At 43.3% G+C, this 24,560-nt stretch overlaps 1 protein-coding gene across 1 annotated transcript; it reads left to right on the top strand.

Annotated features, from left to right (window-relative positions):
• The first annotated feature begins 986 nt into the window (after positions 1-986).
• On the top strand, positions 987-24,312 carry GNA13 (guanine nucleotide binding protein (G protein), alpha 13). Its single transcript, XM_014952273.1, has 3 exons — positions 987-1,213; positions 17,841-17,891; positions 22,634-24,312. The coding sequence occupies exons 1-3, from the start codon at positions 1,067-1,069 to the stop codon at positions 23,204-23,206; spliced, it is 771 nt and encodes a 256-aa protein (XP_014807759.1). The 5' UTR covers positions 987-1,066; the 3' UTR covers positions 23,207-24,312.
• Positions 24,313-24,560: the final 248 nt, after the last annotated feature.

Below are 24,560 nucleotides of genomic sequence, written 5' to 3'. Positions count from 1 at the left end.
GTGTGCACATAGGGATTGCACGTCTGGTTTGGAGGCTGCTTTCCTCAGTCATGACTTTTGACAGATAGAAAAAGTATTGACAGAGAAAGAAGCTTGAAAAAATACTTTGGCATGAAATAAGTATGTTATTATACAGTCATTTGTTGCCACATCTTAATTCCTTATACCTCTCCCCATGCCTTTACAGTTGCTTATTCTTTCTGGAATATTCTTTTTTGTTTGTATTTTTTCACCGGTAAATTTAGTGCTAGAATTAATTTCCCTGCATTTCATTATCAGTATCAGCGCATTTTTATTTTTTTTAAAGTAATCTATAAGACAAGTTTAAATACTCTGTTTGTCTTGAAGACTATTTACCAAAACAACAACAAAAAGTGCAGGGAAGGTGAAACATACTTTGTAGAAAGTGCCGTGATTTTGGTAAATATTGTTGTCCGATCTTTGAAAACGTTAAAGGCAGTGGTAATTCTCTACAATTAGATATTACTAGATACCAAGTTCATAAGAATGCAAAGACTAGGGAGCCTTAAAATAAGCTGTCAGATGGTTTCACATATTCTGAAATAAGCTGTTAAACATACTTCGTTTGTCTTGTACTTGTGCCAGGTAAATTTAACGACTGTAGAATGGCTCTGGTTCAGAGGGAAGTATAAATATCTCTGAAACAGTTTCCTTGGTAGCACAGATTGGGGATTTAGTAATTAAAAATAGCACTTTTTCAAGAGTTAAGCTTATGCTATGGATATTATGCTGTTGATCATGGCCATGCTTTTCTGATGGCGAATATCTAGTTTTGATATTACCTGAAAATGTAGTGCTTTGAGTCAATTTGTCAGAAACTTTCTGGTCTCCTGCTGGGTGGATAGTTCTATTGAGCTTTGGCTGCACAGAGTGAGTTCATTGTTTGAACCTTTGCAGATTTGTAGGCTGGTGAAATAGTAGATGCTGAGAAACTCTAATTGTGATGCTCTTTCATGTTGTTAAAGGTGTGAGAGTCCTTGTAGATGCCAGAGAGAAACTTCATATCCCTTGGGGAGATCCTGCCAACCAGAGCAATGGAGATACCATGATGGCTTTTGATACCCGGTCGGCAACGGTGGCGCAAGGCATGGTGGAGACGGCAGTGTTTTTACAGTACCTCCCAGCCATAAGAGCTCTTTGGGCAGACAGCGGGATCCAGCACGCGTACGACAGGCGCAGAGAGTTCCAGCTGGTAAGATTTGTGTTTCTGTGTGTTTAATTGAGTGTGCGTGGCTCTTGTTCCTGTGCTGCGTTTCCGTAAAACACTGGTCGAGCACCCTCCGTGTGGATCTCAAGCATTTCTGAATGGCAGATCCTTACACTGTGATATTGCAAACAGATGCGTTTGGCTCCTTCCCCCGCTTTTTAAAAAAACAAGAATAATAAAGAGCTTCTGACATAATTGTCCTCATTTCATATGTGAGAAAGCTGAGGTGTAGAGGGCTTTTATGTCTTGTAACAAAGCTGGTACCCGTGTAGTGTATGTATGTGCTGTATGATTATTTCCTCCCTTTGGTAGCTGGTGCATCGACTTAAAAAAAGAAAACAGAACAAAAAAAATGGTTTTCAGTGAAGGAAGAGTTAACGATAATGCAATTTTTTCAGAAAAGGTATGCATGGGTTAATGAGAAGAATTTAAAAACCACTCCCTTCTCTATTCCAATTTGAGCAATCTAGCAAACATTCCCTCTGTATACTTCCTGTTTAATTTTGAATGTCTGTGTTAATACTCATGTAATAAGAAGTTGTATTGAAGTTCTCAGCTGGAGTATACAGTTTAATAGTGGGGCTGAGATGGGGTACACAATTCAGTAGTGGGATTGGAAAGGAAAATGAAACCTGTCTTGATTCTTGAGCTGGAGCTTTAACTGTCCATGACAGCTAAAGTCCCTTTGTTCCATTTCCATGCAAATGCTGCAAAAGGAAATGAAGAATTTAAGTTAAATTTGTTATTTATTGGTTCATAGACTTGCATAGTAAATGCCAGTGGCATAGGGTTTTGTGGGGGTGGGGGCTTGAGAACCTTAAAATAGATTAAATCTGTTCTTGTAGGTCTCTTAAACCTAAGTGGCTTTGTGTTTTTGTGTCTTAAAAATAACCTTTGTGTTAGTGTGGATCTGAACAATAGCTGATGATGTCTCCTGTTGAGCTATTATGAATGGTTGTGTAATCATACTCTGGCTTACATGGGCTGTGTAAATACGCTATAAATATGTATTGCCTGATCAGGGAATGTCTGCTGGAGATTGCAGGATGGGCAGGTGCCTGAGTAACCTCTTGCCTGCCCAGCCTGGCTCTGACCTATGGAAATACGTCTCTGATGAGACCTATTGCTCCTTGGATTTTGCCTTCAAAGTAAAAGGGTAATTGCGCTGCTGTAGTCAAGGTCCTCTTCTGGTGCAGATGTGGCTCTAGTGATGTAATTGCTGTGCTGGAACGGTCAGTTCTAAGATTGGTTAAATAAAAATGGTTTGTCTTTGATGAGGGATGTTTAGTGACTTCAGGCAAAGTGCCGAAGGAAAAGGGAGCTGTTGCTGTTCTCGAGTCTCTGAGAAGTAGGTTCTTTCCATAACTGAAGCATGTGCAGAGTTTCACTTTGAGTAGGAGTTGAAAAATGTGTTCTTCTAAATCTGACAGGAAAAAACCTATTGCTTTCTTTTGGAAATCCCTAAATCTCTGTAATGTTCTCTGCAGAAGTGTAGACGGATCATGTATTTTAGGCAGAACTCAGGAATATGTGTTAAAGTGCTCTTAATAGTTGAATACCGTCCTAATACTAATTTTTGAAAGTAAGGTAACTGCTTTATTTATACTTCCATTTCTTTATTTCCTAAATACTTTCAAAATTCAGCCTGAGATATTTATGCCAAGTTATAAACATTAAAAAAAAAAAAAAAGCAGCTGAATGATGTCATTGTATTGAGTGCAAACTGTGTGATCAGCGCTGGCCAAGCGAGAGGTCTCCCTTCTACCCCAGTGAGCTTCCAGTGTGAGGTCTGACAGCTCCGTGTGGGGTGGGATGGTGCAGGGCTCCCCACAGCAGCACGGAGTTTTGCCCTAGTTGCTGATGGGCTTTGTAGAAGGGTGCTCAGAGAGTTGGGCCACGTGGAAGGATGACACAGAGGGTTAAGGAGGGAGTGACGGACGCGCCCGAGTCAGGAGGCAGAGCAGGGGGAAGTTGGGAGAGAGAAGAGGTGCCGGCAGTTTGGTCGTGTCAAGTACTGACTCTCGAAGTAAGGGTTCAAGGCTGAAAATTGTCAGTGCTGTAGAACGGGGAATAAGAGGAAGATACTGGTTTACTTCCCGTTCAACTGCTTGTGGCAAAATAGGTAATGGAAGGAGAGCTATCAGCAATGGTTAGAGGAGTCGGAGAGAGGGGGAAAGTGGCATTAAAAAAAGTGTGAAGTGCTGGGACTGAGCATGGTGGAAGAGTATTAGCTGTCTGCGTATACTTTTAACTTCTTTTCAGACTGAACGAGTTCCACCTTTTCTCACTGGGCCGAGTTTGACGCTGCACTGAGAGATGTTATCCATGTTAAGAGAGCACAGGCGGGAGCGCTGGGAAAGTGGTGTGTGTCACAGGAACAGGTCACTTTGGGGCCAAGGTAGAAATGAGCGAGTGAAGAGCAGAGCAGTGATGGCTACGGGGAGAAGAAAGTCAAATGTACATAGAAATTCTGAAGGAAAGGAAAGGAAGCAAGAGTGTGTGGTTCTAGATGCCATTTGTGGCTTGGACTAGTAGGAAGTACAGAGAAAAGAGGGTTTAAGATTCAAGTTTCTGCATGTATGTGGTTAAAACTTGATTTGTGAGAAATGTAGTGTGATTTTTGTACATTTGTGAGAGATCATCAAGCTGTTCTTTTTATGGTTTTCTTCATTATCTTCCACTTACACTGCCAGAGATGATGCTGGGAGCCCCAAGAAACAATGAGGCCTTTTTATACCAGCGTGAGAGGGGAAAAACCAGAACTTGGTTGTGTTTTAATGGAATTAGAAATTGGCGTTTCCATGCCTAGTTCACTGTCCTTCCTCTTTTTGTTACCTTACGTGGTCATGGGGATAGTCACTCTATGATTTATTTTCCTTGGTGTAAAAATAGGGGCCTTCTGGCCACTAATAACAGTGTTTATGAAAATTCATTAGTTCACGCTTGTGTGGTGCTTTAAAACTGGCAAGAGCTAATTACAGCTTAGTACAATATATGCTGCTTCAATACTTCTCAGGTGGTTAATATTATAATCCCTCAAATTTTATTGCAAGCTGAAGTCATTGGGGTAGTAGTTCCACTAACACGGTTGACTAAAGATTATTTTGGCTCTGTAGCTTAGTCAGTTCCTCTAACTTATGCTTCGGATTCTGGTCATCCTCAAGCTTTCTCTTTTCATCTGCTGAGGTTATTTCTCCTGCAGCCTCTGTTGGGGTGGCTGACACGGGTTAGTTACAGAGTCTGGATCTGCCTGACGGTTTCTGACACCTAATTAACATTTCCGATTTCTCATTGCAAGTTGATTTCCGGTAAAAATCTCCTGAAATGACTTGGATAAACACAGCCGTTATCTTCCTTCTGCAACACATGAGCCGATTTAACTGGGCATTTCCTAACCCCTGGATTTATACTCTCCAGCTGTTGGACGGGTGTGGGGAAGGTCTGTCCTTCTCCTTCAGGTGTGCCCTGAGGTCCTGGCAGCCGAGGGCTGTGGAGCACGGTGCTGCTGTCTGGTGACACCGGGGAAAGCTCTTCTGAGCAAGAGTGCGTTGTACCCAGGCCCTCACTGCAGTTCCCTTCCTCTGAGCTCCTGTTTCTTGAATTTGCTGCGAGAATCGTTGACAGAGAAGTGTTTTGAAGTGCTCTCCAGGAGTTTTCTAATTCCCGGAGAATGGAAAAGTGGGGTGAGAGCCCAGGTGCTCCGGTGCATGATGAGCTTTGAATGTGTTAAAGGTTTGTTCTTCTAACAGATAACTTTTGGGTAGGTTTGGATGTTTGCTACCAGCAATTGTTGATCTTCACATTGATACTTTTTGCCCTACTTGCAAATTACAGCCAATGTTGTTGGTTTTTTCATGCCCTGAGCCGGCAGCGCGGGGGCTTTATTCTGTGGGCATTTGCATAGCAGTGCAGGGGCAGAGCGTACAGTAAGGATGATTGGATGTGCATTTACCTCTGGATCCTGTTTACTTCTGTGACATGTCTGCGAGTGCTAGATCAGATTATAGAAGACAGGAAAAGGCGTGTTCAGCTTGAAGTTCTCCTGCTAGTTTTGCTTCAGCTTCTGTAGCGTTTTTTTCTGTTGCAGAGTAGTGTTTTTGCAGTGTTGTTGAGTTTACTGGAAGATTGTATTTTACCTTATTCTGGTTGGGCTTTTCTGGTTTCTGTCTCTCGATATTGATGGGGCTGTTGTACCCACGAGAACATTAAATTAGCTCTATGGGAAATAATGAGTCCTCTGCAAAGTATTAGTGAATTTACTATTCCTTCAGCTACATAAGCAACATGTCCTCCAACCGTGCCTGTGACAGAGTAGGGATCCTGGGTGGGTTGGTGGTGTTTGAGGCCAGGCTGGGTTGCCAGATGTTGAGGTCCTTCTCTTCCTGGAGTCTGGACACCCATCTTATGAAACAGTTGTAGGTCAGTACTTCGGTGTCTCGCTGAAGTGATGAGCACAGAACCTGGAAAGAGAGTATCTTATCTGTTGTTAATTAATAGCATCTGCATCATATTTGTGACACCGAATTTCAGAAGCCTTTTGGCAGCTTGTGCCCTCTCTAATGTATTGGTCTTCCTCCCAATGTTCATCCTCTGCAGCCTCCCCACACCCTTCAGATGGGGGTAGAGGTGTCTTTCCCCTCTCCCTTTCCCAGGTCTCCTCTTGGTTCTGGGATTGGGCATTAGGTTCTTCTGCTTTGGTTCTACTTGAATCTAGGCAGAGGCATCTAGTGATGTCTCTACCAGGACATGCTGGAGGGCATAAACTGTCCGTAGAGAGTTCCTCAGGCTGAGAGAACAATCTTCTTCATTACAGGTATGAGACACAGTCACCCAGCGTTTCTGTAAACACATGCATTGACTATTTGGGCACTTAATCATATAATTAAACTTCATTTGAATACAGTGTTGTAGTTACAGTGAATGTTGCTTAAGTTTTTGTGGGGAAAAGCAAAAAGCTGCTGCTTTGTACGTGTTGAAATATGGACTCTTTCCCCCTCTTTCCCCAGTGAAGAGGTCTGCCAAACACAAGTGACAGCGTGGCATGTGTGCAGTGGGCATGACTCCTTAAAGCCCTGGCAAAGCTTAGAGCTACTTGCCATCTTTTGGTCTTTATATGAAAAGGATTTATCAAAGATTATTGCTATAACTATGGAAAGAAAAGTGCTTCACAAACTTATACTTAAAAATTAGTCATTCAAAGCTGCAGAACTCAGACTTCTTGAGGATTTGCTTTTTTTCCTGCCCCAATGACAAGATAATACAAACTCAAAGCCAGCATTAATAGACTCCATACAGGGATTAAGACTAGAGTCAAACAATAAGAAGAGTTGAGTTTCCTTATTCTTGGTTTGTGGCCAGAAACCTTTCAATGTGTGTTCTAGTGCTTTGGTAGTGGGGGTTAACTGTAATATTTTAATTGAGCTGAGTGAACTTTTATGCTAATTTAACACAAAGTGCCATCTTTTATCATTTTTCAGATTGGGATTAGGATTTCTGTTTCAGCCCCTGTGAATCCCCGTGCCTTGAGAGGCTGTTTCTGGGGCTGCCTCCTTCCCTTCCCACCATCCTTCCTTCCCTGCCTGCTGACTTTTCTCGTTAGCAGTAAAATCTGGAGTGTTTGGAGAGCAGGGGTCTTGTACTGCCCACTGCTCTGCGGTGCGGGCTGCTCTGCTGTTACTGAAGAACATCTTTGCTGTAATTTTTTTTTGAACGTTACTATTTCTCTTTTTTATATTTTTCTTTTTCATTATGATTATTTTTAAGCACAGCTGGGGCTCTGGATTGAGGGGTCTTTTAATGGGAGGTGTCTTGATGTGGGCACATTATCCCAGCCCGCGGTGCCGGACAGCAGGATGCTGAGGTGTCTCCCAGGCGAGAAGAGCAGTGACTTTTGGGAGGCCTGTGTGTGACCCTGAGCTTGTAGGAGAGTATGCTTCCCGTGTGGTTTCACTGCAGCCTCTGAGGATGGAATTCTTAATTCAGACTCGTTCCAGATACCTCTGTATGGGCAACCACAGCTTTTAAAATGCAGACTTTCACAATACGGTGTGGGAGCGGAGCGCTGTGTTCTTACACACTGTCTCGGACAAGCTACGTCATGTTGCTCATCGTGTGCCTTAGTTTCCTAAATGTTTTGTTGCAGAAGGCTAAAAGGTTACTTTTTGCAAAAATTTGGACTCCTATAACTGAGCCTTGATGAAATAAAGGTGAAATATAAGCACCCTTCTGAAGGTGCTGTGTGTGCCAGCAGCCTCTCGAGTTCAGAGGAAGAGACTTTCTCAGCCTTTCACACGTCCTGAATGTGAGAACCTGTTCTCAGCAGATTCTTTTGAATTGCTGCAAGTGTCAGAGGAGCTTTCGCTGCTTCTGCTGCTCACAGCCTGAGACCTGGGTGCAAAGCTCATTCAGAGCCCGTGTCCTACTGGCTACCAACCTGCAAGACACTACACGTCAGTGCCTGTAGCACTGTGTCATTAAGTTACTTCCCGGAATTTAAATGTAGCAATGGCTGTATTAATGCCTATATTGTTCTCTGTCCCTTCAGAAATGACTTACTAAATAAAAGCCAAACCTACAGTACAAAGTCCAAGTATTCATAGCTGTCAGCAAATCTCTGTGCTGACAAAACATGTGGTGTGAATGCAGCTGTGATCTTCCATCTATATGGGTGAAATTAATTTTGCACCTGAGGCAAAGAATATGGAGTGATCTTTTTCATATGTAAATCTGGGATCCTTTAGGATTAAGGTGCAATGCCAGGGGCAGTGTTGGTTTGTGCTGCTATTCCCTAATTTGAGCTTACTGTAACAAGAGTTCAGCCTCCGAGGCTGGTTGAGTCTGCTCTCACTGAGCACGTATTGTACTCAGGTTGTGTTTGGATGACTGTCTTGGCTGTTTTTATTGACCTAAACTTCAGTCCATGATGAAGTTTAGGTCAATAAATTTCCTATGTAAATGTTCAGCATTCACGCTGGACCTCTTCTGTAGAGCCAGTGAAGTGGTAGGAAAGTTCTGCTTGTGGCAGCTGGGGAAGTTGCTTAAGAAAATGTGAGAAAACGTAAGTGCAGCTGACTTCACTACGCAAGAGAACCCATAGAGTGACTGTACTAGAGTTTCATATTAAAAGCAAGACTATGTCCCTACCACCATGGGTCGTTTCAGGGGTCAAATTTAAAATGGTGAATAAACAAAATGTTAAGACTGTATCAGCAGGTAAAGAAGGTCCTAAATTATTTCCACTATCTTCTCCACTTGCATTTCTGCATTAACAATAAACAGCAGGTAATACAGCTGGAAAAGCTGAGGAGCTTTAAATATAGAAAACCCCGTGAATTCTTTGTCATCACAATAACTGACAACTTCAGCTATTTCAGAGAAGAAGACTTTTGAACTGTGGTAGGCAGTGAGCTGCCTTTCACAGCCCTGAAGTCCCTGTGCTGTGCTGCACGCTCCTCCGTCACAGTCAGTCCTGCCTTAAATGTTTTCCCAGGACTTCATAGTCTGCTCAGTTAAAATAACTGCAACATCATGTTCCTCTCCAGTGACTTAACCAAGGAACTGAAAAGCCCCCACGTTCTGTTTATGGATGAGAGGTACAGGAATGTGTGGTCACACATGAGTTTCTGTGTCTTTTTCCTTTGTTTAATGATGTCAGAGATCACTTTAACCCAGCGGGGGGAGCCTGGGCAGTGCCCCCGACACGGGGCACGGGGGGTGCTCCATCACCCGCTGGGGACCAAATAAAGGAGATGCAGAATTTCCAGGTGAGGAAACACTGTGCACCAACACCATTTGTAATTCAAAATATCTACACAAAATAGTGTGCAAAAACTCTGTGCAGGGTGATCTACTAAATTTTACATGTGGGCTGTAGTGGGACCTTGAACTGTTCTCACCAGCAGACAGTTGTGTTGGTGCTTTAGCAATTGATTTCTAGTCTTTCCAGTTTTAGTTAATTTCTAGTATGAAATTCTACGAGTGGTGTGAAATGTTTGTAGCTTCTTGGATATAGCTGCTGTATGAGGAGTCTCTTGTACTTGACAGTTACTTTGAATGCTTTAGACACATTTTTTACTAATTTTTAAGGACAGTAATACTCATCTACTGGTACATGTAGATCTTTCACAGGCTGTAGTAAATTACCACTGAATCTCCTCCGACAGTTTGTAAAGAGAGCTGATGTATTAGCATGTCACTGTTTGCAAACAGAAATACCAGAACTTAATTGAAATGGACTCTGCTAATTGAGGCAGAGGAAGGAACTAAAAAGTCTTTGGTCATATGGATTTCTCAGGAGGCTGAAACAGGAGCCAAATGTGCTTTAAACCCCAGTCCTAGAGTTACTTCACTGCATGGTGTCTAGTGTAGGGTTCTACTGTTGAAATGTTGTGATTTAGTTTACAGAGTACACAATAAGGTGCTTTTCGAGCATCTTAAAGTTCAGTATGGCCAGTTTAATGCTGATATGTTTCTGCAGGCCAAATATTTGTCATGTTTTTGGGAGCTCTCGCCAGTCTTGCACAGCTTGGAAGCAAGTAGAGCTCTAAATGATGGATGGCAGATTTGCAGACTCACTACTGCTTCAGTGTTCCCTTCACTGCAGTTGGAGTTGCAAACACATGAAGTCATGGAGCCAGTGGGTCAGTGCACTGGAAGAAGAGCAAATGTTTACAGTCTGGTTCCAGTCTGTTTTGTGTGCAAAGCATCTGAAGTTTATAGAGATGCTTCCCAGAGTGTAAATAGCAATGGGGAGGTGCTGTTTCATCTTGGGCAGTGCATGTTTTCAGATGGCTTCTAGGTCTGCGTGTGCCGTGACTTGGGAGATTTATTTCATCAATGAAATTTAAAAACCTTTTACAAAGTCTTGGTGTCCTTCCTAAAGTAAACTTTCTGGAAGAGGAGTTTGGATTGTAAATACTTTCTGAGAGAGAGAGGAAAAAGATCTTTGAAGAAAGAAGGCAAGTGCACCTGACCTTGTGGACAGCATGTCCTGATTTGCTTTCATGGATTAATTTAGGTTCTGGCAAACAGAAGCATCTTCATCAGATGCTCTGATTCTGCCCGTGTCATGTCCCTTATGCCATTCCCTGCATTTCTGCACCTGGCTCTGGTCTCAGAAGGGGCTGCAGTAGGCTTGAGTTTGCCTCCTCTCTGGAAGCATTGGTGATCCTCAGGAAAATGACAGGCCAGGATAAACGCTGTGTATTCCTGGTGTGTTTAATTGTGGGTGAGAGTCTCAGCAGACTTTTGGGTTTTGCTTTTGAGTTGAACAAACAGAATATCCCTTCATACAACTCCAAGCTATTCAGTTTCTTAAAATGCTCTGCTGTTTATAGAACGTGGCCCATCCTGGTTTCCAAGTAGTCTTCAGAGTTAGCTGGAAGTATGATAACGGAGTGCCTTGTGTGGAAGAAATGGTAGTTCTGTAGGCTTTGATGGAATACTGTTTCATGCCTAAAAGCTGTAGTGAATTTTAAGCACGTTTTATTAAGAAACTGGCAATCATATCCCTTCTTCGGGAGATAGGAGGGTTACCTGGCGAAATGAAAGGAGATTGGATTTCTTCCCTCTTGGCAAAGTAATTCCAAACTGGAACGGTTTGCTCTCTGGTATACTAGTGTGCAGATTAAGTTCTGCTTAGTGCTTGAGCATATCTTCATTTGGTTAATTGGGGTAGCGTGTTATATTTGAAGCAGTGGAAATGCTCTACTGATAGGAAAAAATCTGAGTCTGAATTGTGTGAGTGAAAGAGGCGCTTGGAAGGTTTGTGCAGAAACTGAATTCAGTGCAAGAAGGAGGAAAAAGCTGATAATGGCGCTTTATTTAGAGTATTTATTTCTAGAATAATTTGGGGGTGTCTTGGCTTATCTCTCCTCTTGGGGTACGGCAGCCGCAGCAGACGCTGCCGGGTGGTTGCAGTGGAAGAGCCCAGGTTGGCGTGCTCTGTCTCCCTCCATTTGTTATCCACATTTTGAGAATTATGGATTAATTGGATTACACAGTAAATAGGGGATAATAGATTAAGGGGATATTATTGGGTTAAACCCCTTCTTAAACCCCTTCACCTTTCTTTGTTAACGCCATTATGCAAGATAAAAATGTCAGTCATGAAATAAACTTAGTGCGGCTCCTCCCTTGGTGCCTTTGTGGCTTCATGCTGTTGAGCACCCTCCACCCAACGTGATCCCGCTGTTCTGAATACAAATTCTGCTCTACTACCAAAAAGATTAACTCTGTGAGTCAGGATTTCAGCTTTTCTCTTTTTTTAGGACAGATAGTCAGCTTGTGTGACTGAAGGCGAGCCAGGTTTCACTTCTACACCGCGTGATGCTGTTCTGATTGCTTTGAAAAAAGTCAAATACAACTGGAGCTGCAGCAGGAAGTGTTGAAAAGAGGAACTAGGGCAGTGCCCTGTGAGGTAGGACGAGCTGTGACGTGCTCGTGACGTGGTTTGGTGCAGAACAGGATTATTTGGTCCTCCTGAATACGCAAACGGAGCCTGTGGCAGAAACCTCTCTGTTTTACGAAGAAGTGGCAGTTAATCCCAAGGTACTGAAACTTTCTCTTTGGAAATGAGAGATCAGTTTTAAAATGACTGTTTAAATGGTTCAGCTGGAGAGAAAGAAAGGAGGAGGTCCTGGAATACCTGATCTTGATATAGGGTATCTGTGCTTTAGCCATTTCAAGGCTGGTCCATTAATGCTTCCCTTCGTAGGGCGGGAGGGATTAGTCCTCACTCCAGGAGTGCTCCTGTGGGCATGAATGGGGACTTCTTGCTTTTGGCAGGAGTGCAGTTTACGCTGGTTGTAACAGAACTTTGGCCATAATTAACACTTAGAGAAAGGAAACCTACTTCTCTCCAGGTAATGTGTTTTATGTTAGGGCTTTCAAATATTTTGACCCAGAGTTGCAGTTTGGTAAGTAAATACACCGTTGCTTAACTCCCTGCTTTTCCCTAAACACCTTTAGCAGCCCTCCTAAAAATGAGTTCTTGTGTGTTGGAAAGCACTGGGAGGAGTGACTGGTGAGAGAAGTTCATTTGTTGAAACCTGAATGCTGCGAAGGAACCAAGATTATTTTATTTACTTCCAAACCTGAGGCCAGTAAAAGAAGCCAAACCAATTCAATGTCTCTACTGGTCTAACAATCAAGACAATTGTAGATCTGAGCTAATCTAATTAGGGCTAGGAGCATTCACGGCAGAAACGTGGCATCTGGATCATCTGCCTCTGCGGGGTAATGGTGTGGCCATGGTCTGGGTGGAGGGGGGTGGTGCTCTCCAGTACCTCCCACTAGGAAATCTGCATTGATTTGACTAAAACGTTTCTCCGTTAACTATCTCTGTGCTTATTACTGACGTTGCAGAAGACATCTGGTGAAACTTCAGTAGCAGCAGTATTGATTTGCAGTCAGGCTTCTTTTGAATCAGCTTGGGGTGGGGTGTCAAGAAAATAAAGGTTAGAGAGCCTTTTCTCTGAATTCTTTGCCAAAATCCTCAGGTGTGGATTTGTCTGGACTAAGCCTCTAACAAAGACCCCTATAAGGATTACTGGGGTGGGGTAAGGTGCAGAATTTGAAGGCTCTGGTTATTCCTCCGTTGTCTTTCTTGCTTCAAGCAGCTTTTCCCATGTTAGGTATGGTTTGGTTTGCGCATCAATTGAGGCAAGTAAGCGCCAGCCTAAAAACATTGTACGTACCTCTTCTTACTCAAAACTTGAGGTTTAAAAAACTTTTTATGTTTTCGGTTTTGTTTGTTTGTGTTTTTGTGGTTGTTTTTTTTATTAAATAAAATAGGAAATCTTTGTTTCTCTTTTCACAGAAATTCAAGTGAAGTCAGGAAAAGAAAAATGTTTGGTGGTTCCTATAATTGTGATCTAGAGTTACTAAGTTATATCTCCTATTTTCTTTAAATATCTGATTTCTTTCTTTCAGATACTTAGGAAGTCTTGTCAGTTCAGTATGTTCCACTGAACTCGCAGCCAAACGTAGATTGTTTGATAAATTGTATGTTTCTTTCTTAAACCTTGTGATGACTAAATCTTTATTTGATGCTCTCTTTTTTTTTTTTTTTTTTAAGTGATGGTGATTGGAAAAAATGTAGTGTCTGTGTTCCCCAGACCAGCTCAGAAGCCATTTGGCTATGCTAAAGTTTCAACAAATCATATTTAGATTGCTGACATTGTTTTCATGGAAACCAAATAAATTGGTGCCACTTCCTGGGTTTAAGAGACGTGTTCAGCTGCTGTCTATTGCATGTAGGCTTTTTTTTTTTTCCTCCCCCAAAATATTTTTGTGGTTACTCTGCTTTAGGCACTCACTAGCGACATTCTAGACAGTAATCTTTCTGTGTGCCATGTTTTGTTTATAAAAGATAACTGCTCTGGTTTACTTGAGGAGACCACAGGAGCAGCTGCAGCGCGCTGATGTCCTGTAGGTAGATGCCCCATAGTGTGATCTGTGCAGGAGCACCGTGCGTGGAAATAAATGCAGCGTTGTAAGGGGAGCTGTTCTGACACGGAGTGCCTTGATAAGAATATGATGTAGTTGTGTTTCCTTGTAAATCACTTGTGTGTTCAAGATGAAATGAACATGATTTGGCCTTTTTTTTTTTTGGTAAGGATCACAAGACTGCAGGAGCCGGAGTACACACAAGCTGGTTTGAATCAAACCTTTCTGAAAATGGAATACTTGACAGTTATGAATAAAGTTATTTAACAGTCAACTTCCTGTGGTTTACATGCATTTCTGAATCAGGAAGAGGCTGAAGGGCTGCAGCTGAGTTGTGTGTACTCCCATTTGAACAAAAAGGAGCATCTTCTACAAGCAAAGTGATTGCTTAAAATCTGATATTCTGATAGGATTTACTTGAATGCTGTATTAAAAGAGCAAAAGTGCGGTCACCTAACACTGGAAGATCTTTGAAGCCAATGTGTAAGCCGTTCATTCTGTTGTGGTGGGGTGTGTTCACGAAGTTTGCTTTATGGCAGTATGTCAACGTGGTTATGAGAAATGAGCTTGTTTGTCATTTCTGTTGTCATCCTTGGCCTGTGGTTGAGTTCAGTAGGAGGAAGCGAGCGGTGGACGAGTAAGGCTCAATGGTTCCTGCAGGGGAACAGGTCACCTCAACCATGCTTCACAAGTGTGGAGTTCAGACTGCTCAACTGTAAGAAGTACCTTAAAGGGTTCACCTGCATTTTAAAAAAGCTTGCATGTGGCCGATTTAAGACCTTCACATCACTATATTTTTTAACTACCTCTTTAATGTAAATTTCCATCTTATGTGCTCACAGAACATGGGTGTGGAAACAACAGGGAGTTCAATGGGGAGCTATAGAGTTTTTTAATGGGGTTGGATCCTGCCGTTTCTCAGTCTCCTCTTGATTTTTGTCTTTGGTGTGGCCCCTTTGTGACACGATGGCAGCCCATCGAGGGCTGAGGAGCCACGTGGCAGGGGCTGGACGCGGTGAGCCGCACTGGAGTTAGTGGGGCAGAGGGGGGAAACCCAGTTTCTTTTTTCTAGTCATCTGGGGTAAACCAGAGAGTTTACAGTTGCTCTGAAGGGAAATTCTAGAATGCAACAAGTGTCTGTTGAATACAGCCATCTAAATATAGGCACTGCCATCCGTCTACAGAGCGAACCTCCTGTATCTAACGGCAAGAGAAGGCAGCCTAACGCAGGAGCTGTCTTTGGAGCTGCTGTCATACGGGTCGTGAATAGATTTTTGTATTCAGTTTTAACAATTGCTGGCGTTAAGGCTTTCCTTGGTGGTTGTGTGGTGGGTTTTTCAGTAGGTTTCTCCTCATTATTGCACAAAATACGTAGGTTTCCCCCTTTGGAAAGGGCTCAGAAGTCTTGCTGGGTGGCTTTGTAATGCTGCCTTTTTGAAGCTTGCTTAAAATGGGTCAAATCTCCTCAGTAGCACATTCTGATAACAATCTGTTAGTCGTGGTAGTTTGCTTTTCCAGAGTGTCTGTAGGTAGCAGAGCTTGGCCTCTTAGTATGAAGATGTCCAAGTCAGATAGAAAAGTACAGCTAGTGAGGGCACTGGCTTGTAGCTGTGTGATATGGAGGGGTGTCTGGAACGGGATGGAAGAACAGCTGATGAATATGAAGCTGTTTTAAGGTCTTGATGCCATACAAATCGATAAAAGCCGATGACTTGAACAAGTTTTATGCTTAAATACTGAGTTGGGTCATGTAGATAGCGCTTGCTCAGTGTGTCAGATTAATTGTCTGAATAGATTTTCCTGAGGAAAGAACCCTGCGACTGAGCTAAGATGTGGAGGAGAAAAAGTGCTGTGTCACTGCTGCATTAACTGTATTATGATTTGTAACTGGTTGCTTTTGGAGTTTATTCTCTTGAGTTTCAGAATGGCCACCTTGATGTTTGTCTGCCCTTGGCTGTGACTCCCCTGGAAAGCCAAGGATTCTTCCCGGGGCGCTCTCTGGCAGTTCCCTTCCCCTTGGCCATGTGGCTCTCGAGTGTTGCCGTTGCTGCAGGATGCTGTATTTCACAGTCATGTTTTTGGGGAATCCCCTCTTTTCGGAAGCTGGTTCTGGGGGCATTTTGTGACCTTTACAGGCTGGGGCTTACTCGTCTGCTCCAACTGCTTGATGCACTGAGCCCCAGGACTTAGAGGAGAGGTAGTAACTCATGCATTCCAGTACCATGGAGTTAATACTGCTTTACAGAGGAGGTTTGCCGTAACTAAGATAAAAAAGAGCTGGCTAAGATTAAAATACACTGTGCATACCTGCACACACACACACGTGCGTACTTACAGCCTCTGAGGCCCGGGTGTTCTATAATGAATACCTCCACTTAATGAATCTGAAATCTGGCTGATTAGTATGTAGTCCTGGGAGGGAGGGGGGTTGCCAGCTCCTGTGAGGACCTAAGAAAGAAATTAAGTCTGACCATAAAGTTTATTTTGTCTGAACACTCAGCTACAGACAGTGGCCTTAGTACTTGGAAGGCCTGAGTTCTGTTCCTGTTCCTCCTGCTTGGGAAGCTTGATGGATTTGTGCTTCGAGGTTGTGTATTTTTATTTTCTGTGAAATAGGAGTCCTCTTCCCCACACACGTTCCTTGCAGGACTGAGGCTAGAGTGGATTTCTGAAGTGCTGAAGAAGATGTGGGTGTAAAATACTGCTGTCATTGCCAGCCATCGCTGCCGTGTGCCACCGGGCTCTACAAGGGCCCGTGTTGCTGCTGCGTTGGGCACACAGAGCACTGGGAGTTACCTCAGAGAGAAGGCAGAATAAGGCAGTAGAGCCGTGTTGGACTCCTTCCCTGCAGGTGTGTCGAGCACAAGGCATGTTTCAACCAGAGTCCTAGTCTTGCCTAATTAAAAGTTGATGTTCCAATTGCACACTGAGAGGTGCGGTGTCTGCCTGCGTGGTGTAACTTCTTTCAGTAGCTGGAAAACTCGCGAAGGTACCCAGCTTCTGTGTCTGCCAGAACCCTTTTGGGACTGTTATTTACCCCACTTTACTGCTGCTTAGGTGACACAGCTTAATATTGAGGTTTGATGTTCTTCCTAGATAAGTTTGCAGGGTTTGAATTCAAGTGAGGGGAAGTCAATGTCAGGGTGTGACTCCTGTCCCAGTTCGTTTCTCTAGGGTGGATGTTGTCACCCCGGCCTTGGACGCCTCTTCAGTTTCTCATCAAGAAAATTCAGTCAGAATTCTTGCTCTTCCATCTGCAGAGTGAAAACACAGATGGCTTCTTTTCTGTATTTACTATAAAGTAAATAAGTTGCAGCTTGGTAACCAAGAGCTTTCAAAAGGAAGCACGTTTCTGCTTCTGTCATGATGCTGGGAATCCTAAAAAGGTACAGCTTTCCTTTGCAGTAAGTTCAGTCAGCACATTGCCTGTTGCAGCTGAGCACCATCCCTGTAAGACTTCTTCCTTAATCCCAGCACCCTGACAGAGCTCTGGAGAGCAGACTGTACATCAGGCTTACAATCAAAAATCTTTAGTTCTGCATTACTGGAGGGGTTAAAAACTGCAGGTACTGTTTGCAAGGGCTTGGAGGCTTGAATCCTGAAGAGAACCTGTCTAGTGGGTGTGATTCCCTGCAGAGCCCTGTTCCTCGCTCCCCGAGTAAGGGGTCCTCGTCCTTCTCCGAGATGAAGCTTTAGTAAAATGCTTCATCTGTCCTGGTTTCTCATCCTCTGTTCTGCGAGTCGTGTGCTGTGCTCGGGGAGGTACCTGTACCAATGGGACAGGATGGCCACGCAGTTAGAGATGAAATTACCCTGTACCGGAACGCCTCTATGTGCAGCCTCTTCAAAGGCTTAGAATATTTGAATGTATTTTTTCATAATGAAGGTGTGGTTGCTGTGCTGATGCTCCCTGTTGATAACACTGTAGGATTTATTTAGCAATTCTAAACTTCCTAAGAATTGAACTATTACAAATGTGCCTACCTATGTTTTTAAGCTTAAATATTAAATGTCAGCTGTGTTCTTAGGATGGCTGCTTAAAAAATGGGAGTCATTAAAGCTTACAACTCTTAAATCTGTTACAGTAAATTAACTGGACTTCAGAATGTAAACTGTTGAGATCAAGTGTGCCACTTATTTAAATAATCGTTTGCTTTGTTTTTAGGGGGAATCTGTAAAGTATTTCTTGGACAACTTGGATAAACTTGGAGAACAAGTAAGTTCCTTTTTTTCAATCTTGAATTTTAAGTAGTCTTTGTGATATCTGGGTTTTAAACAGATGAAATGTAATTAGTGTCTACTCAAGTAACTTAAGTTAACTTTGACTGTCTCATTATCTTGGCAGTTCATCACTGACAGGTCAAAACCAGAGGGCAATGCAAGGGCCAAGAGACTTTCTGCAAATAAAACTTCTGTAGAAATTGAACAAAAAGCAAGTTACAAATGCTTGTCCAGTCAGAAGACTGATAAAGTAGCACTTAAACAAAAATGACTGTGTTTGTTTTTACATACCGAGTTAGGAACACTGAGTTAAATCAGTGCCCAGGTCAGTGGTACCTTTCTGTAGTGTCTACTTTAAAATCAACAAACTTGGTGCAGAATAAAATCTGTTTTCTCTGGGGAAAAAGCTGAAACTTCTGTAGAATGCTTTTTGACTGAAATGTTGATCACTGTTGAATAATGACGTTGTATGCCCATACTTGACAGTCGTGTTCTGCAGAAATGGCATGTGGAAAAACTGCCTTTAGAATGGGATAAGAGCTGTGACTCCATGGGGAGGTGGTTTCTCCATGGTGGTTTCCAGCCCATGGCTAACAAGTGCTGAAAGAATCCAAACCACTTCAATTGAATCCTGCTACATCAGGCTTAATTTCCTATTTCTTTTCAACAGATAAAAATTTAATATTAAGCTGGACTATTTTTCTGCTTTGAATGGCCATGTCTCTATCTGGAGTGCTGGTGAGATGTGTGTGCTTCCCACATCTCTTGCTTGAGCGCACCAGGGCTCGCTCTCTGAATTTTGGTTTGGTTTTGAGGCAATAGGAGACCCACACTCACTTTAACGAGCTGCTAAACCTTCTGCTAATGGTGGATTTCTCATGGCCTTTGAGTCCAACGTCTCATTCATTTCAAAGGTTTGAGGTTCCCCCCTCCCATTTGTGCACATTTGGGTAAAGATTTTTTGCAGCTTCTTTTCAAAATGCGTTGTTTAGAAACATTGGTCCATTCTCTCAAAGCGAGCTTCTTTTCAAAATGCGTTGTTTAGAAACCTTGGTCCATTCTCTCAATAAAGCATGAAACTTGAAGTCACTAGTGACTACTTATATTTTTATATGCACACACTTACTGTAGGTATCGATGTTGCTGTGGGAGCCCTGAGCTCTCAATTACAGCTTCTCCAGTGTAAAGTTGGGCGGGACGGAGACACAGAGGGGACGGAGACACAGAGGGGATGCCTCAAGGGTTGCAAGGGGATGGAGACACAGAGGGGATGGAGACACAGAGGGGACACCTCAGGGGCTGCGGCCATAGAAAATGTTCAGCCTTTGTGGAAAAAGTGCTTGCCAAGTTTTGTTACCAAGTGAAAGATTTGATGGGTTGTTCTGGTTTATTCTTATCTATATGCAAGATTTGTCTAATGATTATTTCCCCAAACTGTATTAATATAAGTATTTTACTGTTCTTATCTGTGATCTGATGCCGCTGGGCTGGCTGCAATAGGCAGTTCATCCTCAGGAACAGCTAGACCTGGGGTTCACCTGCCTCTTGCCAAAAGGGGGCTCGTGTGCCTCTTGCCAGAAGGGAGCTGGTGATAACAGCATGTAGGGAAAAGAACTTAATGTTCAGATGTAATCACATCAGCAAAATAGGAGTAGCTGGCTTCCATACACACGTGGGATCAGCCGGATTCCATGTAACTGTTTGGTTTTATTTCAACTGCCAGTGCAGACTGTATGTATTCAAAATATCTCATAGGGAGACGTTGCTTTCCATGTTGTGATTGGATCTTATTCCTGCCATAAACTCTAATTTTAAGTAGGCAGAGAGCGATGTGATAGCTGAAAGAGCTATCTGGTAACCAAACCAACTCATTTAGAAGAAAACAGACTGTGGTGAATGGGGAAGGAGACAATTCAGGGAGAAAGCACCTGTTCTGAGTCAATATCAGTGTGTATCCTTGAGAAGAGAAAATAAAAAAACAAACAAACCTCCCCCTGATTTGGCCAACACTAAACAACAACAATGAAACAACAACAATAACAACAAAAAAGGAAGAAGGTGAAAAAGGAAACAATCAGTGTGGAAGACTGGGCAAAGCATAGAAAGGAGAGCGTGCCTGAGGACACTTGCAGGACAAGTACCGATTGGCAGCAGTGACACACGGAAAGGATTTAGAAAATAATACTTGGTGCCCTCCGAGGAAAATACTCACCTGATGCTGCGCTCGTCTGATACAGAGGAGGGGATCAACAGTGGGAAAGGGGCTGGCTCAGAATTGCTGCAGTGACAAGCTGCTGGTATTCCCAGGGTCTGGGGACGAGGGAGAAAACATAATCATCATTCAAAAAGATAACTAAGGTACTGGGAGATTTCTTAGGAGTTGCATTTGGTGTCCTGTGGCAGATGCCAGCTCCGTACCGAGCACTTGACGTCCAGCACACTCGTTTGCAGGCTGGTGCATTAGAAGAGCCATTATCTGGTATAAAACATGGTGGGTCTTCTGTGCATGGAGAACGTGAAAGTACTTGAAAGGATTTTATTTGTGGTTGCCAATGTGGAAGGAATTTAAAATGAGTAATGATACTCGAGAGGGAATTTGTCAGGAATTCTAGGGATAAGCTCCTTGTTCTTGAAAGCTTTACTGAATAAACAGCACAGGCCAACTCCTGGGACAGATTGCTTTTTGTGCTCTCGATTCAATATTGAAAGTGCATATGGCTTTGCCCATCATATTAATTGATTTTATTTATTTACTTGAAGAATTGCCATCATTCCTGAGCTTTCCTGAGAACTTGAGACTAACTTCCTGAATAACGAAAGATTATACATTCCTGTTTGAAAGATGGAATGAGTGTTGAACCTGCGACACCCTCTTGGTGTAAATGTTGTCAGCTTTACTCAACCCCCCTTCACGCGCGCCCACTGACGTTTGGTACAGCCATTGCTCTGTCCCTCTGATTGTTCTCCCTCTCCAACAGTTTTTGGTAGAAAAGACCCAAGATAAATTTAACACATAAAGAGAAAAATCTTATTTCCCTTTGAAGTTGTTTCTTTTAATCAGACCAGGGGGTGGAAGCCCGTGTCTGTTGGTCATTTTGGAGAGAACGTGGCGCTGCTTCAGCAGTTCAGCTCCCATAGATTTCGGTGTGGGGTTTGGATGTGTCACAGCAGCACAGCAAACACAGGGCAGGGTGGGGAGCCTGGGCTTCCAGAGCTGCTGTGTAATTCCTGCCACCATAAACGTGGTGCCTTAGTCATGGGCAGCCTGAGGACAGAGTTCAGGCAAACAGCCTCCCTCCGGCTGGTTTCGCTTTTGAGCTCACACAGGAAAGCAGAGATCCTTGGGTTTTTGGAACCTATGCTCACTTCATGATTTTTAAAATTGCTTTCTTAAAGGCTGTGGATCAAACTTGCCCAAATCCCTTAAACTTGGAATTACCAGTATGTGAATTGCTGTGCAGTTGTGTGTTTGTTCCCCCTGCCCCATCTTATTAGTTGAATTAGACTTTCTGGACCACGGTCTTAGACATCTTTATAAAAGCTCCAAGTCTGGTAATTGGCAGTGTCAGAGGAAGATCATAAATCACGCACTAAGGGGAGACTAAAATTCCAGCTCTGAAACCCAAGTCACTCTCTGAAGTTGTGAGAAATGCTGGAAAAAAGTAAGGAAGGGTTTCCATAACAAGTGAAGAACAAAGCTGTAAACTTCAGCGTCAGCCGGCTGGTACGATGCACTTGTGAAATAGCAGGAAGCCTTGGACCGTATGCAAAAGTGTAATTCTAAGAATGAAGAAATCCCCAATACGAGTCTTGAATTTCATGCTGTTGAAAGCTGACTAATAAGAATTCCTCTTCCTGTTAGCATCTGCATCTGTTGATGATGACTGTTCGTGCAACAGTCAAAAAAAATAGTAAAAAAACCCTCCTTTATCCTGCCTGTTTAATTCTAGGGGAAAAATGCAGGCTGGGGAGCTTCAGGGTAGAGCTGTCTCAGGTGCCCCCCAGGCTGTACTGCTGGGAGGGGGCTGCTGCCCTCATCTGCTGTTTCTTCTCCTATTTTCCTAATTTCTCAGTCTGCTTTGGACAAAGCCAGGCTGTGTGAGCTCACAGGTGGGGCACGGCTGATAGAAGTGACTTTTTGGACTGATACAGCTCGGTTCAAAAGGCCCGTGGCACAAACACAGCGAGTTGCTTAGGTTTTGCTTTTCTGGTGTAATTGATTGCCTTAAAAACTTCCTCGGTGGAGCAGCTCTTTGTCCTGGAAGCAGTGGTGCAGCCCGTGGCAGAGCTGAGTGCCCGGAGGTGGAGTGGGCTATTCCTGCGGTTACTGATTGGAGAAGCCTGTTTTAGCCCAAATTTGCTGCATTGCAGTGCTGGCAGCCAGCGCCTTTCCCAGCTTTGTGGGGTGAGGATGAAGGAAGCACGAAGCAACCCAGGAGGAGGGTAACACGGGAGGAGCCCATGGGGCAGCGCTGGGGCTGTTTATGGCAAACGCAAAGCTTCAGTTCTCCGGGGTACAGATTTTTTTGGTTTAATATTGGCTGTGTTTCTGGTTTTGGACTCTAGATCTTTCCAAAATGCTTCAGAGTTAGCATATAAATATACAAAAATGTGTATGTTTATTCAAAGCCTTGTGCTCTTCCTCTGTAGGCTTTTCTCTTGACTGCAGATGGGCTGTGATCACCGTGCCCGTGACTTGTATCCTAATCGGCAAACTCTATTTTTTTTTTTTTCTAGGATTATCTTCCCTCACAGCAAGACATACTGCTGGCACGAAGGCCCACAAAAGGGATTCATGAGTACGACTTTGAAATAAAAAATGTTCCTTTCAAAATGGTTGATGTAGGTGGCCAAAGGTCGGAACGGAAGCGTTGGTTCGAGTGCTTCGACAGCGTCACCTCGATACTCTTCCTTGTTTCCTCGAGTGAATTTGACCAAGTGCTCATGGAGGATCGGCAAACGAATCGCCTTACGGAATCCCTGAACATTTTTGAAACAATAGTCAATAACCGGGTTTTCAGCAACGTCTCAATCATTCTCTTCTTAAATAAGACGGACTTGCTTGAGGAAAAAGTACAAAAAGTCAGCATCAAAGACTATTTTCCAGAATTTGAAGGGGATCCCCACTGCTTAACAGATGTCCAAAAATTCCTGGTGGATTGTTTTCGTACTAAACGCCGGGACCAGCAGCAGAAGCCCCTCTACCACCACTTCACCACTGCTATTAACACAGAAAATATCCGGCTAGTTTTCCGTGATGTCAAGGATACCATCCTGCACGACAACCTCAAGCAGCTTATGTTACAGTGATGTGCAAAAAGACATTTTTATTTTGAGTAACTTTTGTGTGTTGTTTTTATTTTTAACTAGAAGTTTACAGCAGGAGTAGAGAAATCCAGATCCTGTCAGACTTCTTGATATGTGGCTAAAAGCTGCTGCTGAACACATTATTGCCAATTTCTGCAGAAATTCAGGCTTAATCTCTTCCAGTGTAGCTTCAGTTCACTCAAGTTGTAATTTTATAGCAGACCTATGTCTAAGTTACCTGTAAAGTGATAAATTTGACATGTTAAGAATGTGTATGTTATCCTAGAAAATTCATTCCACCTTCAGAATTCCAAGTCCAAACTTCAGTGAAATTGTTGCAATTATTAGACTGTGGCAGTAATTTAAGGGCGAGGAGAAACTTTTCACGTCTAACTTCATTCCGAAGACTGTGACACCGTAGCTGACTTAAGATTTCTCAGGTCTATTGTTGGTTAGAAATCCCATAAATCCTGTGCTGGAATCATCTGTTTGAAGGTAGGATTCCTGGGCGTAACGTACTTCCTGCTTTAATGGAAATCTTTGCGTGGGGTTTGAGGAGGAGATGCTTTAGAAGTGCTGAGATTGGGAGCCTGGGAGGTCTCTGCAGGAAGCAGGGACGCAGGCAGACCTCTAGAGAGGAGGAGCTGGCGATGGCACCACAGGGTTTCACTCTGGTGCTCTATGTACCTCTGGAGCCTGGAGAGCACAGAGCACCATGAGAACGGTCCTCTCGAAATTCTTGTGTGGGAAGGGGGAGCAAGCTAAGCTTGGATTTCTTATCTTCACTAACCAGATGTTACCTGTAGGTACCTTACCTGGTCTTGAAGCGCTTGAATAGAGCACTGGTTTATTTTGACTTTCTTCATGACTTCTTACAGCGTGCCTCATCTTGAGCAGTGAGCGTTGGGTGACGGATGGAAGTACTCGCAAACCTAAGTGCCTCCTTGTGTTCTCTCCTCCTACTATATTTTCAGTGGCCTTATGTGAGCATACGTGTTCCCAGCAGAGGCCTTGTGTAGCTGGCACCGTGAAGATGAATGTTTCCTTCTGGGAAAAAGAAAAGGAAAAAAAAAAAAAAAAGAGCATCTCACAGCAGAACGTGCTTCAGCTGATGAGGTTCTCTGAGACTTTCCAATCGGGTCTAGCAATCCTAAGTGTACTTGAGCCAAATCCGTTACACAGCACACTCCGGTGCTGCTTGTGACGAAGAATATTTTACCAAAAGTTCCATGAGACTTTCCAATCGGGTCTAGCAATCCTAAGTGTACTTGAGCCAAATCCGTTACACAGCACACTCCGGTGCTGCTTGTGACGAAGAATATTTTACCAAAAGTTCCATTACGGTTTCATTTTTGTA

The sequence above is a fragment of the Calidris pugnax genome, unplaced genomic scaffold (genome assembly GCF_001431845.1).
Source record: "Calidris pugnax isolate Ruff unplaced genomic scaffold, ASM143184v1 scaffold206, whole genome shotgun sequence".
Lineage (NCBI taxonomy): Eukaryota > Metazoa > Chordata > Aves > Charadriiformes > Scolopacidae > Calidris > Calidris pugnax.
The sequence above is the reverse complement of the archived record's forward strand: the minus strand, read 5'-3'. Positions and strand labels throughout refer to the sequence as shown.